The sequence below is a fragment of the Cupressus sempervirens genome, chromosome 9 (genome assembly GCF_028749045.1).
Source record: "Cupressus sempervirens isolate cs-2001-9-10 chromosome 9, ASM2874904v1, whole genome shotgun sequence".
NCBI lineage: Eukaryota > Viridiplantae > Streptophyta > Pinopsida > Cupressales > Cupressaceae > Cupressus > Cupressus sempervirens.
The window spans coordinates 443,108,048-443,120,743 of NC_143126.1; the positions used below are offsets into that span (position 1 = coordinate 443,108,048).

Sequence of the window (12,696 nt, forward strand, 5' to 3'; positions counted from 1 at the left end):
TCTTAAATATGCCACTAGTAAGAACCAACATTCACATTTGTTACAATCCAGTCTCAAGGAAATCTATTATTGACACCTGCAGATTTGTAGCAATGCCGCTAGCCATAATATAGATGAGATCTTATTCAACTATGGTACCATATTGGGGTTCATAACCAATATCGATGAAAATTTTAAAAATAAATAAAAAATTCATGAATTCTATGTTGTTTTGCCATAGGTGTACCTGATCAAATATGAAGCCCAATGGCCATTTTCTATCTGTGCCTGCAGTGTAGTTGGATTGGGATCAAATTAGTCTTGGACCCCAGGGATTTTAAAGACAAAATGGGAACATATATTAAAATAATAAATGGAATCAAATAAGCCAAGATTTGAATTAGGAGCAAATTGTTGTTGTCACAACACAAACCAAACATGTAATAATTCTCCTTGATTTCAAATGTAAACTGTTATAATGCAAAAGACAAATGATGAAAATGAATGTGGGCTAGGCTTATTTGAAATAAGAAACATGGGTCAATGAGTTTGACTTAAACTACGCAGTTGAATCCTGAAAGCAATATGACAATTTGACTTGCTGTGGACAATATCTCCTACTTATCAAGATAAAAATATTTAAATTTGGGAGGTTAATTAAAATTTTTTATTCAATAATGAAAAATCTTTTTCTTCTTGTTTTACGTGTTTTCTGAGGAACTGTGGTTGATAGGGGCAGAGGATATCGTGATATCACTCGGATGTCCTTACATCCTTGCAAAAGTTAGTGACAACATGCCCTCTCCCCAAAGGCCCTAAGGGGTGCTTCTCAGGAAATGTCCCCAATCTCAGGGTGATGTTCCAGGGGTAATCCCACCCCCACAAAGAAACAGGTGCAAGGATGGGCCATCCAGATGTCTATGATGGGGGAATTGGGTGCATAATTGGGGTACACTGATGTTTTTTGTCAGGCTACATTCTATTGTTGGCAACAGACAAAAGTTTGAAACATCTACCATTGTTTTGGAGTATTTGTCAAGTGTTATATTGTTAGTTTAACTTCTTCAGCTTTTCCATATCTCCTTCATCAATAATCATAGTGCTACATTTCTATTATGGATGGTGTGCTGAGCTTTACTGCTTACAGAAGCAGGCTTGCATCAGACTTCCTATTATTCATGACGACTAGCGATTTTATGTGCTGTGCATATTAACATGTGCTTAATGATAAACTCCAACTCTTTTCTCAAGAGTCACATGGATGCGTTTTTTCCTTGAAGTAGTTAATTTTTTTTTGACATTCCTAGAAACTATTTTCAAAAACAAATTTACTATGAAAGGAAATTTATCTTATTCTTTTCTGATGCTATTTTGTGGCCAATTTAAACAGGCTGAAGTGTTTGATAAATTTCTTCATGGAACAACCTTAGAGGAATGTTATTCAGCAGTAGCTTCTGTGGCAGACCGGTGGCTTGACCTTCTTGATGTAAGATAAACATAAAAATATAGCATTCAATAAAGGGCTCTTTGTTTACCAACTTCTAATATTTTGATATAGATATGTAAATGCCCATTTTTAATTCTGAGCACAAAATAAAATATTCAATATGGCCATATCAAAAATCTAGTTTCTCACTTTAGATGTGCTTCTTTTGGTCCAGAACCAAGGAGTTGATGTTTCAGATGGTGAGTTGCTGGATTTTATATCTGAGTCAAGTACCATGAGCAAATCACTGTTGGACTACGGTGAGCAGAAGTCATGCGCTGTTACTACTGCAAGAAGGCTTGCTGATTTTCTTGGAGATGCAATGGTTAAAGATAAAGGGCTTATGTGTCGATACATAGTTGCACGAGATCCACAGGTCTTCTGGATTTCAATGCTTTTAACCCTAGCAATTTATGGTTGTTTCACGATTTGATCAAAGCTCTATGTCAAAGTATTTCTTAAATAACATTTTGGATAATCTATATTTCTATGTAGGTCACTTATTATTTGAATATTTAATTTCTGCAGAATATAGATTAGCTACTGAGTATATATAGAACATTTAAAGGTACTGCTGAGTATCCGACCAGACATTTTACTATAGTTCATATTGTCTTTCATTATCAAAGTATATATATGAGCACACATGCATTATGTTGTTGCACACACCTTAGACTCCCCCTCTTGTTGTCTCCAGTCAGTTAAGTCCTTTGTTGAGCTGAAGGTTTAATTGTTTGCTGTTGCTTACACCACATTCTTCTCACCCTTGGTCTCTTCACCTGAAGGTTGTGTTATAAACTTATATCCTGTTGTCTGAGCTCTAACATGATCATGAATTTCTTAAGGAGTTTTTCCTCAACTTCCCCCTCCCCAGCCTACTTCCTTTGGCATGAGAGCACAATGCTCCTCCCTCTCCACTTTATTTCATCTGGTTATTCATCTTCTGTTGGTCGAGCATTATGGGAGTTCTATCTACATGCAATAACATTGACACTTTTTCTATTCATTTCTTATTCTTTTTGTGTATAACACATTTGGAAAAGATGCAACAGTATGCAGTTTTCTTCCTCATCTACTTTGCGTAGATCTACTATGAAACCATCCTCATACTTGTGATATGTAGTTGATTTCTTCATTTTCACTGTTGATTCCTTATAGTTCTTGTTTTCTTTTTCTTAGACAGTTCTCATTTTGAACTCTCCATAGACATTGGTCAATTGCCGTTCAAGATGTCTTAGTTTCTTTCTGCATCCAATCTTGTGCATGTGAACTGAAGTCACCATCGGCTTGCATCTTGGTTTGTTTCTTCATTTGCTCCTCAAGGATTTGTACCCGTTTACCTTCTCTGCCTTTGTTCTTTGTGAAAATTCTTGTTAAGGTAGTCCCCACTATAAAAATGATCTATTAGCTTCACGGTGCCTGGGAACCAGCTTGTCTCGTCTAAGTTTAAATTGATAAATTATCTAGCAAAGTCTACTTTTAAAAATTTCTTTTGTACTGTCACAAGTTTTTGGAATTTGATTAGCATGTTTTGTGCTTTCTATTGTTAAAATCAACTCAAAGGAGTCAAATTTCAAAATTTTCATGAACTTGGTCTTATGCAGTGGGCATATTATACCAATTATCTATGAATTCTGAATCAAGATGGCATTTGATAGCCTTCCATTAAAGAGTTGATATGTGCTTTATAATTTCAGTTCTTTTGGCCATGTTTAAATTCATAAGCCACATCTTGTATGTTTTCATGGGTGGTCATATCTCTGATTAATGTAAGCATTACATTGCTTGTTTGGTAGTGCAACCTGTTAATATATATATTTGGCATATATCTTGGTTTTCTGTTGGTGGTCAAGGTTTCAAGTCAGTGTTGAACTATAGTTATCAATGTGTAGTTGGTGTCATGAGGATTTCTTCAGTGTTTAAATCAGTGGACTGCTTATTTGCAAAGAAATACCAAATATGTTTGGATCAGTTATGATATGTATGTTACAATTGTCTTATAAGAAGAAAACAACTTGATTTCAATAGTTCTTAATATTGTCTATTATCTTCCACAGGGTGCTCCTGTGAGTGAGCGTGCTATACCTGTTGCAATTTTTGAAACAGAACCGGGTATTCTCTCATTAGGATTTTTCTATGCATTTTTCCTCTCTTGAACATTATCGCCATGATCATGAAGATGATTTTTGTTGTTTGTTTGCAGAAATAAGGAAAGTATACATAAGGAAATGGTGCAAAACATCATGTGATGTAGCTATTAGGTCTATCGTTGACTGGTCATATTACCGGCAACGCCTGAGCTCTGCTATCCAGAAAATTATTACAATTCCTGCTGCCATGCAAAAGGTCATTGTAATCTTTTAGAAAACATTATATACATTTCTACATTTTAATTATTTTTGGCCTGAATATCTGTTCTCACTGTTATATGCTGAACAGATTGCTAATCCTGTCCCAAGGGTAGCACATCCGGACTGGCTACATAAGAAAGTCCGTGATAAGGATGACAAATTTCGCCAACGAAATATTCGAGATATGTTTGGCTTAAAGAACAAATCACTTAATCAGACTCCCACGTCCAACCATTTTAAGGATATTGAGTTGGTTGGAGATTTAGAGGATATGGCCAATAAAGAGAATATGCCTCAGTTCGGTCCTAGGCCTATAGTTCGTAACTTTGAAAGCAAAAAAGGTTCATCCAGGAATAAGAATTGCAGTCAAGAGCCTGAAAACATTCAGAAGCATCGTAAGGTGCTGTCAGATGTGAATGAAAGTGATCAGAGGCATGAATCCATTGACAAGAATGTTGATTACCAAGGCTGGCTTGACCAGAAGAAGCGGAAATGGAAAGAAACCCTTGAGAAGCGAAAAAAGCTAAGGTATAAAAACTTAAAACAAGCTTGAGTATATCTTTGGTTTATTGATTTGAGTTTTATGGAAGCTTTCATTGACTCTTATTTCTATATAAATAATAGCTTATAAATTAACACGCTCCTTAACATAACAAAATTCTTGAATATCATTACAACTCTTATACTTTAATTAACTTTGTGACAATTGTAGGTTCTATAGGGAGCTACTCATACTAAAGCAAACAAATACAAAAGGCATTAAGCCAAACTTTTGAATGAATATTTGTTATAGAAACTTAAGGGCCTTGGTAAGACACAAGCCGCCACTGCACCAAAAACCCTAAGGTATAATATAACATCTAGAGCGCTACACACACTATAGCGGCAGTTGCTTCACTTGCATTAACATTGTCATCAATTTTAAGCCTAGTCTGAATAAAATTGAATTCTATAACTCTAATCACAACACTCTTTGGGAAAGTAGGCCTAGCAAATATACTAGGGATGACGAAGTTCACCCATATGATAATCCTAAGCATATCAACATACAGTGCAAGTTTGTGGTAGAACATATTCATATCCTCTTAGAATGTACTAGAGGGTGTCAATGCCCCTGAAATTCAAGGCTTTTTTGTGCTAATACGAGCTATGAGCTACAAACTACTAAAGAAAAGATTGTTTATTATCGAATCATTTCATGCCAGGAATTTGCTTCCAAATATGTTTTTTATATTTCACAATGACCATTCTACTATGGGTAGAATTTGAGGCCAGAAGGATGGGATAGTTGGTCTTGTTGGTGTTTTATAATGTGAAGTGTGGCCAAAAGTGATATATTGTCTATCTTCTATGGGGCTTTTCTCAGAGATTTGGTCTTGCACTTTTAGTACATGTATCATCTTAATCAGATACTACACAGTGGATACCATGTGAGAAATGTTTACTGTGTACACTTTCTTCTTCTGGTGAGCACTCCATATGATATTGTAAGCAGCCTAGTGATTGTTTCGCAGTTGCAGATGATAAGGCCAAACTAATAGTTGCTCATGCTTGCTAGATTGTTTTTGATTGTTCTTGAATGAAATCCACATTCTTTTCGCCTTGCTGTTTTGTGCTGCACGGCTTATTATTTTAGTTTCTTTCTGAAAATCCTGATTCATTAGATCAAAGAATTAAAAAATGTAGAGCAGTGTTCTACTATCATATTTCTGAATATTTACATCAAAACGAGCACCAATATTTCATTAGCTATCTAGGATGGAGTTGGATGCATTAAAGAGAAGAATGGATACAAATATAGTATTTTGACAAAATTATAGGTATACATTGATTTCAAACATGGACAACCAGTTTCCTGAAGCAAAGCATTAAAGTGACAGCTTATTTGATTTGACATCTGCTCTTATGACTGGGCTGTGTGCGTGGCACCTAAACAACTGATTTACTTATTTCTGCATAAAAATTGCATTCAATTTTTTTACTTTGAATCCAAGATTCATCTTAATTGGTCAAAGGTTAATAGTGCTGTTAAATCATAACTTGAAATTCCATCTAGAAACATGTGGTAGGAATTCCTTCATGCCGTTCAGTATATATAAGGTTTTGTCACATGATATTAGACTCTGCATCTCTTTCATCCCTAGGGCTCTTAGATGTCACTGTATGGCCTCTCAATTATGCAGGAGATGTTTGTATCATCCTTTAATGGCATGAGATCTTTAGTTGAAAACGCTCAAAAAATATTGAAGCTTTTGTTGTTTGTAGGTTGTGATGTTTCTCACTGAATTGTTGTTATACGGTTGATTGGAATCCTTTTAATTGAGTCTTAATACAATATCACTAATAGATGAGCCAAAAAAGTTCAAACATTAAAAATCCCCTCAAAAGTATGTGATTCCTAAATTTAGTTTAGTTACTAAATGAGCAAAATATATGAATGTGGTTGGTCTGGTTGATGCATATTTTATAACCTGAAAACACTTATACATGCATTTGTTACTCTTATAGGTCAAAGTCATTTATATTGTGGTTTCAAATTTATGATATATATAGTGTAAGCAGATTAATGTTTGGACACTTAAATTAGGATTTGGAGTACCGAAGCATTATAAAAAATATGCTGATCAGTAGGTAGTCATGCTATCTCTTTTAATATGGTATGTTTGATAGGATTTAAATTTTCTCATATCAATCCTTTTTCTCCCTGCTTGTGCAGGGTAGATGACTCTTTAAGAGACACAGATAATATGATAGGGACGTTTGACAAGCTTCCTACTTCAAGGGGTAATATAATAGAAAGGACAAGAGGGGGAGTTGGCGCATTCTTTAGAAGCCGTGAAGCAGCACTTACTCATTCTCATTGGCAGGTAACAAAAAATTCCATTCTAGATATTTGATTTCATAATCAGAAGGCTGGTTCTTAAATACTTTTGCACTTTCATCTGACAACTTTTGATGATGGAGCAGATTTTGCAGCTTTTTGCAAGTCAAAAGCCTGGGGAGTTCTTTGCATGGGTCTTGGCAGGAGGAAACTTGTTTAAAATTCCTATTAAAGCTCCTCGAGTGTTCTATATAAACACCAAAGCACCTATAACAGAAGAATTTCCTGGAAAGCGTGTTACACGGATTCTGCCTCATGGACGGACAAGCTTCAACCTGATTGAGGTGTGTCTTACATCAATTTACATTCATGAAAAACGTACAGCCTTTGTGATATACATCAGATTGAAATTTATTTTCTGAACTCTGTCATTCACTCTTCTCAAAATGCCATGTTTAGGTGGTGGTTGATGAAGAACAATTCAAAGCTGCAGGAAGAAAGCTCGCTGCTCATCTGGCAGATCCTGAGGTGGAGGTAATATTCATACTTTTCAGTAAATCCCCGTCTTTCCTATATAAGGATCAGTTGCAACATGGTTAATAGAAGAAGTCACTGTAAAGTTTCTGCTAATTCTATGATCTTTGATCAGACTTATAAACTATCCTTTATTTGTAGTGAACACTGAACTTCTCTAATGCCGATGCAAGAAGGAATAATCAACCTTTGATCTGATATTAAATGGTAGTATCTCTGCAATATAATCGCTGGATATTGATGCTTGGAGGAGCAGACTGAATTGTGTTTGTGTGTCCAAAACTGCATCACTATCCCTCTAAATATCTAAACTAGAAGACGTGACCCTCAAAAGGCATGTCTCTTTGTTAAGTTGGCTTGTATGACTCCTCATGAAGACCAGTGATATGCAAGATAATTCAACATTAATTAATGACTAACACATTGTGTTAGATTCATGTTTAATATAAAATAAATCTGGAAAGTCACCACCTAGAAGAGGAAGATAGGAGCATATACATAAAGCCATACGTAGATACTTAGAATTTAGAAGATCAAGTGCAGTCTGCACTTTCAGACCTGGTGATTATCAGGTTATAAACTTAACAGTCACATGACGAAAAATAATTTGATTTTAGGAAAGTCAGGTGAAGGGATATTGAAGATAAGTAGCCTTTCAGGCTAAAGGAGTTGATGGCAATCTTATGTGTTACATGACCACAATCCTATTGTGAACAGAAGACAGCCTGATGAATAATGACCATTTATATTTGACAATCTCTAGACATGCAAGAGCTATATCCAGTACGCCCCAAAATTCAGCTTCTCAACCTCCTGAGATGATATTAGTTTGACACGAACTGAAAGCAATGAAAAATGTCTAGGTTAAACAGTTAATATAAATTTTTGCATCTATCTGTGTGTTCTCATCTGTGCAGCTGATTGTGTATTCTAATACCTCTGACCATATAGTTTGTTCCACATTTAATTGTGCTTGTGCCAGATTATTTTTTTGTATAACAGGATGCTACAACCTCTTCAGCTTTATGCCATTTTTATGATCCATTGTAAGGATTGGACTGAACAACAGTCGCTAAAGATATTTCACTGTGTTATTGCTATTTGAGAATGCAGTCATGTAGTAGTAGTGGCAAATATATCCTTGAGTCTATAGTCCATTGCACTTTATAAGCATTGATCTATTCTATTAAAACTCATATGTGCTTATGTAAATTGGTAAGCTTTTTTTTTGGGCTTTGCTCCTTTCATCAATTAACTTTTCATTCTTTTTTGACCAGGGAGTGTATGAGACTAAGATGCCCTTAGATTTTAGTACACTTATCCAGCTTGGCTGTGTTTGTAAAGTGGATGGCAATGCTAGCAATCGCAATCCAAGAGATGGTTGGAATTTGAGTGAATTGCACATGAAGACCACCACGGAATGCCATTATATGCAGGATCAAGTTGCTTTCTTTTACCTATATCAAAGGTATGTTGTCCATTCATAATAAATAATAGATTTGAATCAAGCCTATAGTCAGCTTATACTGAGATATTTTGGTGACTGTTTTCTAATTGGCTGATAAAATAGTTTACATTTTTTAATTTGTGGATTATCTTTAAATACTGCAAGTTTGGGACATATAGGGCGCTGCTTATTATGCTGTGAGACATACCTAAAGTGGTCGCATGGGAGTGAAATGGCGCATGTGTTAATAAAGAAAATGTTAAATAAAATAAATAGCGCATAAAGACTTGGATTTCTATTTGAATTTTGATATTTGAATGTTACTATGTTGAATGCTCAATGGTTTTAGTTCATATTGGAATTTGGTATGTCCTACTGAAACATCATTTCATAACAAGCATTTCCATTTCTATATGTATACTATACAACACCCTTCCCTGCCTCGTCCTCCCCTTGCTGCTGCCCCCTTGCTGTCCCCCTGTCGTTTTGAAAATGAGGCCCATTTTCCCCCTGTCTTGGAAACTCGTCTCGATTATACAAAAGTAATTGGCTATCTTTTAAGTTTTATAGTGCCTATGAGGTAGGGACAACAAGTAATGTATGGATGTGTTTCAGGGATTGCTCGGTGGGAAGCTTTATTTTGTAGACAACATGGAATGGAAGCTTGAAAATAAGAAAGATTCAAAATGTAGGAAATTTTTTATGTATTTTCAATACAATAGTTAAAAGTCAAATATGAAATCTAAGCATTTAAAATACACAAACATGAACTTTAAAGCCAATCATCATCAATAAGAGCACAACATTATGGTAAAATGGAATTAGAGAATTGACATGAGATGCATTAAGATGAATTTCTTCAGAATTACTGTGAATGAAAATGACTCTAAATTTATATTTTTGCATCTATCTGTGTGTTTTCATTTTTGCCTTTCTGAGGTATAAGGCACAATTTTTTTTTCTTTACTATAGGATCTTTTATATTCCTCTTTGCAATGACTGCAAATCCAAAGGAAACCTTCTCCACCTGGTAGTCGCTGAATCAATTTCCACATATTTAGTGGAAAGCTTTGGTTTGTTTTGAATTGGGAATTCCCAGTGCTAGAAGGGCTTTCCATTCTTTGAATCTATAAACAACTTGCAAAGCCTCAAACCAAAATGGAAAAATAAAATAAAATTAGAGAGTTCATTTCATGTAATAAAAAATGCAAAGAAAAATTTAAAAAACAAACAAAATCAACAAAAACCTACCTCTTTTGTTGAAATCTTCCTTTTCAATGTCTTTGAGGAGTTTTCAACATTTAAACCATGTAGGAAAACACACAAACCGGCTTAAAGCATGCAGCAATGGCAAGTGAACAAGAAGTTCAGTAATGGAGGCAAGAGGTTTTCTTTTTCAGTCACAAATGTAAGAATGAGATATGTTACAACTTTTTGCTTTTTAAGGGTCTGTTTTAGGGTTGGAGGGTTGAGTTGACCAAAATAGACCAGAAAAGAACAAAGAAATAAAACAATTGTCTAAAACTGGTCAAGTTCTGCTTGGGTTCTGCTGCTCAGCAAAATTTGCTCCAAATATGTCTAAATTCTCGCTGTGTCCTTCACTGTGGACGCAAAGTCAAAATATTGAACCCTAGATGAATTTTAGCTGGACCAAGTCCAGATCCATATTTGGGCTGGACCGGATCGGGACCCTGGGCTTCCAAGGAAGAATTTGATATCTTAGTTGAAAATGAAATTTCCTTCTTTCAGATTTGGTTATAAACTAAAATTGTAGGCTTTCCAGATTATTTAGACAGTCATATTCTGAAAAGGTTATTTCTTTTGTAATTAATCTAAATTAAATTGCACTCTTTGGCTCAGTTACATTTTTCAAACTGGTTCCCTAAATGGGTTTTTTGTCACTTGTAGCACATCTGAAGGAAGAGGCATATATGCTCTATACACTCCTGCATCAAGCACGGTGTCTGTTGTGGTTGTGAACCCTTTCCAGAATAGGGAGCTCTCCTCTGGACAACTTGAAAAGCAATTCCGTGATGGTTTACGTAACAATGGAATGTCAAAGGGAGATAACAGTTTTGATTCCATTCCTAGTATCTTCAAGGTGATCATTTCGACCAGCTTATTTTTAAAGTATATGGACTTTTTAGAATATTTGCGGATTCTGATTCTTGGTTTGGTGCAAATATGTTTTGTGTTAAGGTGGAGTATGTAGGGACTACTGCAGATGCAGGAAAACTACTACAAAGAATATTAAATGACTACAGGTCCTTTGTTTTACCATGCAACCTATGTGGCTCTTTCTTGTTATAATTTTGTGTATTATTGAAATTTAGTCTTCAAATGCCTTTATACTCTTTCTGAAAATAACAAGTATTTGAAGCAAAATGCTTTTGTTCTATTACATCAGAGATCAACATCGTGGTCCAACACTTAGTGTCATTGAATGCCCCAGTATGGAATTATTGAGTACAACTATTCCTGTTATAACTGAATTTCCATGTGTGAACGTTCCATGCAATGCTCGAGATAGCCAATACCAGGTGTTTATTTTCAATTTCTACAACTTCTAATATATTTTTAGTTACTGCATAGTTTATCAGTTTCTTTGTTAGACAGGTTGCAAGAAGGGATCTTGGTCCTCTTTCTTACTGTCTTTGTATGCTTGCATCAGGCCCTTGGATGGCAGACAATGGCAGCAAGGACAGGGATGCAACGCTGTGCTGCATCGTCCCAGTGGTTGAATGAAAGAATTGCTCTTGCTCGATATGCTCATGTAGGACCGGGCTCAATTTTAGGCTTAGGCATTTTTGTGGGATGCTATTTATAAATTATATGTATATCCCAAGCAAGATACAATTGATTTTAGTATAACTTAACAATACTTTTTTGTTACAATCACTTTTTTCATGCAGGTACCAATGGGAAACTTTAATCTTGATTGGTTAATGTTTACTGCTGATGTCTTTTATTCCCGGGCCTTACATGATCATCAGCATGTAAGTTTTGTGGCAACTGGCTTTTTCAAATTGAAAATGTAATTTTCTTCAACATTGTGCATAATTAGTTTGTGGAGAATATTGAACATTGCCTTGATTTGATTCAAGTTAATTTAGTTGCTAAAAAATATTTAGATATACGATCAAGGTGCCCATGCATTATTTATAGAAGGTTTCAATATCTGTTTCAAATAATAAAAAATTCCTATTGTTGATTTAGGGTAAATTGGATAAACATAAATGATCTCTTGTTTTCTATTTCTGGAAATACTTAGGTGCTTTGGATATCTGATGATGGAGTTCCAGATCTGGGAGGCATTGCAGAAGAAGAACCAAGCTTTGCAGATGAAGTAAGCCAAGATAACCTTTTAGATTGAGATGATAGCTTTTGCTTATTTGTTTTGTTATTTCTGTTAAATTTAAATCTATATATTGTTGGTAAAACTTCCAGATATTAGAAAAGTGTTCAGATAAATATTAATACCTATCAACAAGCCTGCACATTTAATGATTTCTCATGCCATATTTCACTACCTCACAATATTTCTATTTGGAGTTCAAATCATTTCCTTTAGAAAGCTTCCCTCTACGCTCTTTGTTTACCTGTATATATTTTATGGTTTTGTCTCGTTGCACTTCATTTCATTGTGACAATTAGTCCTTTCTATCACTGTAGTTTATCTACAGGTCTTAGGGAAACTGAATGCCAGGAGTGTTCTTTGAAATATAGTTTTTTTGAATGGTTTAACATTGTGGCTATTTAATTGGAATATTATAACCTATTACTAATATTACTAAATTAATTCAGGTAATGGATCTTCACTTCAGTTTCCTTGTTCAGCTCCCTATTTTGAAAATAACTGCTCTTTTTAATTTGCTCTTCTAGATTTTAAATTGACACCTTTCTAGCATAAATAAACAGATTAATCTAGCCACTTAACCTTTAAAATATTCCTTACAATGTTCAATTCAGTTAGCCGGTTTCCTATACTTAGATTAACCATGCTTTCTAATAAACATATTCACGTTGCCTGGCTTTTTCAACTATTTATATAGAGGGTCTTACATATGTTTTGGCTTGA

The 12,696-nt window shown here is 34.9% G+C and overlaps 1 protein-coding gene across 1 annotated transcript in view; it reads left to right on the top strand.

Annotated features, from left to right (window-relative positions):
• Positions 1 to 12,696, top strand: part of LOC149539209 (DNA polymerase epsilon catalytic subunit A-like) — a 106,859-nt gene that overhangs the window by 69,343 nt on the left and 24,820 nt on the right. Inside the window, exons 25-39 of the mRNA XM_089800543.1 lie at positions 1,370 to 1,465; positions 1,641 to 1,841; positions 3,523 to 3,577; positions 3,669 to 3,811; positions 3,905 to 4,344; positions 6,533 to 6,683; positions 6,784 to 6,981; positions 7,097 to 7,171; positions 8,449 to 8,639; positions 10,527 to 10,719; positions 10,818 to 10,882; positions 11,026 to 11,158; positions 11,290 to 11,391; positions 11,531 to 11,614; positions 11,890 to 11,964. Of these exons, the coding sequence (XP_089656669.1) occupies positions 1,370 to 1,465; positions 1,641 to 1,841; positions 3,523 to 3,577; positions 3,669 to 3,811; positions 3,905 to 4,344; positions 6,533 to 6,683; positions 6,784 to 6,981; positions 7,097 to 7,171; positions 8,449 to 8,639; positions 10,527 to 10,719; positions 10,818 to 10,882; positions 11,026 to 11,158; positions 11,290 to 11,391; positions 11,531 to 11,614; positions 11,890 to 11,964 (2,202 nt within the window). The remainder of the gene's footprint in view (positions 1 to 1,369; positions 1,466 to 1,640; positions 1,842 to 3,522; positions 3,578 to 3,668; positions 3,812 to 3,904; positions 4,345 to 6,532; positions 6,684 to 6,783; positions 6,982 to 7,096; positions 7,172 to 8,448; positions 8,640 to 10,526; positions 10,720 to 10,817; positions 10,883 to 11,025; positions 11,159 to 11,289; positions 11,392 to 11,530; positions 11,615 to 11,889; positions 11,965 to 12,696) is intronic.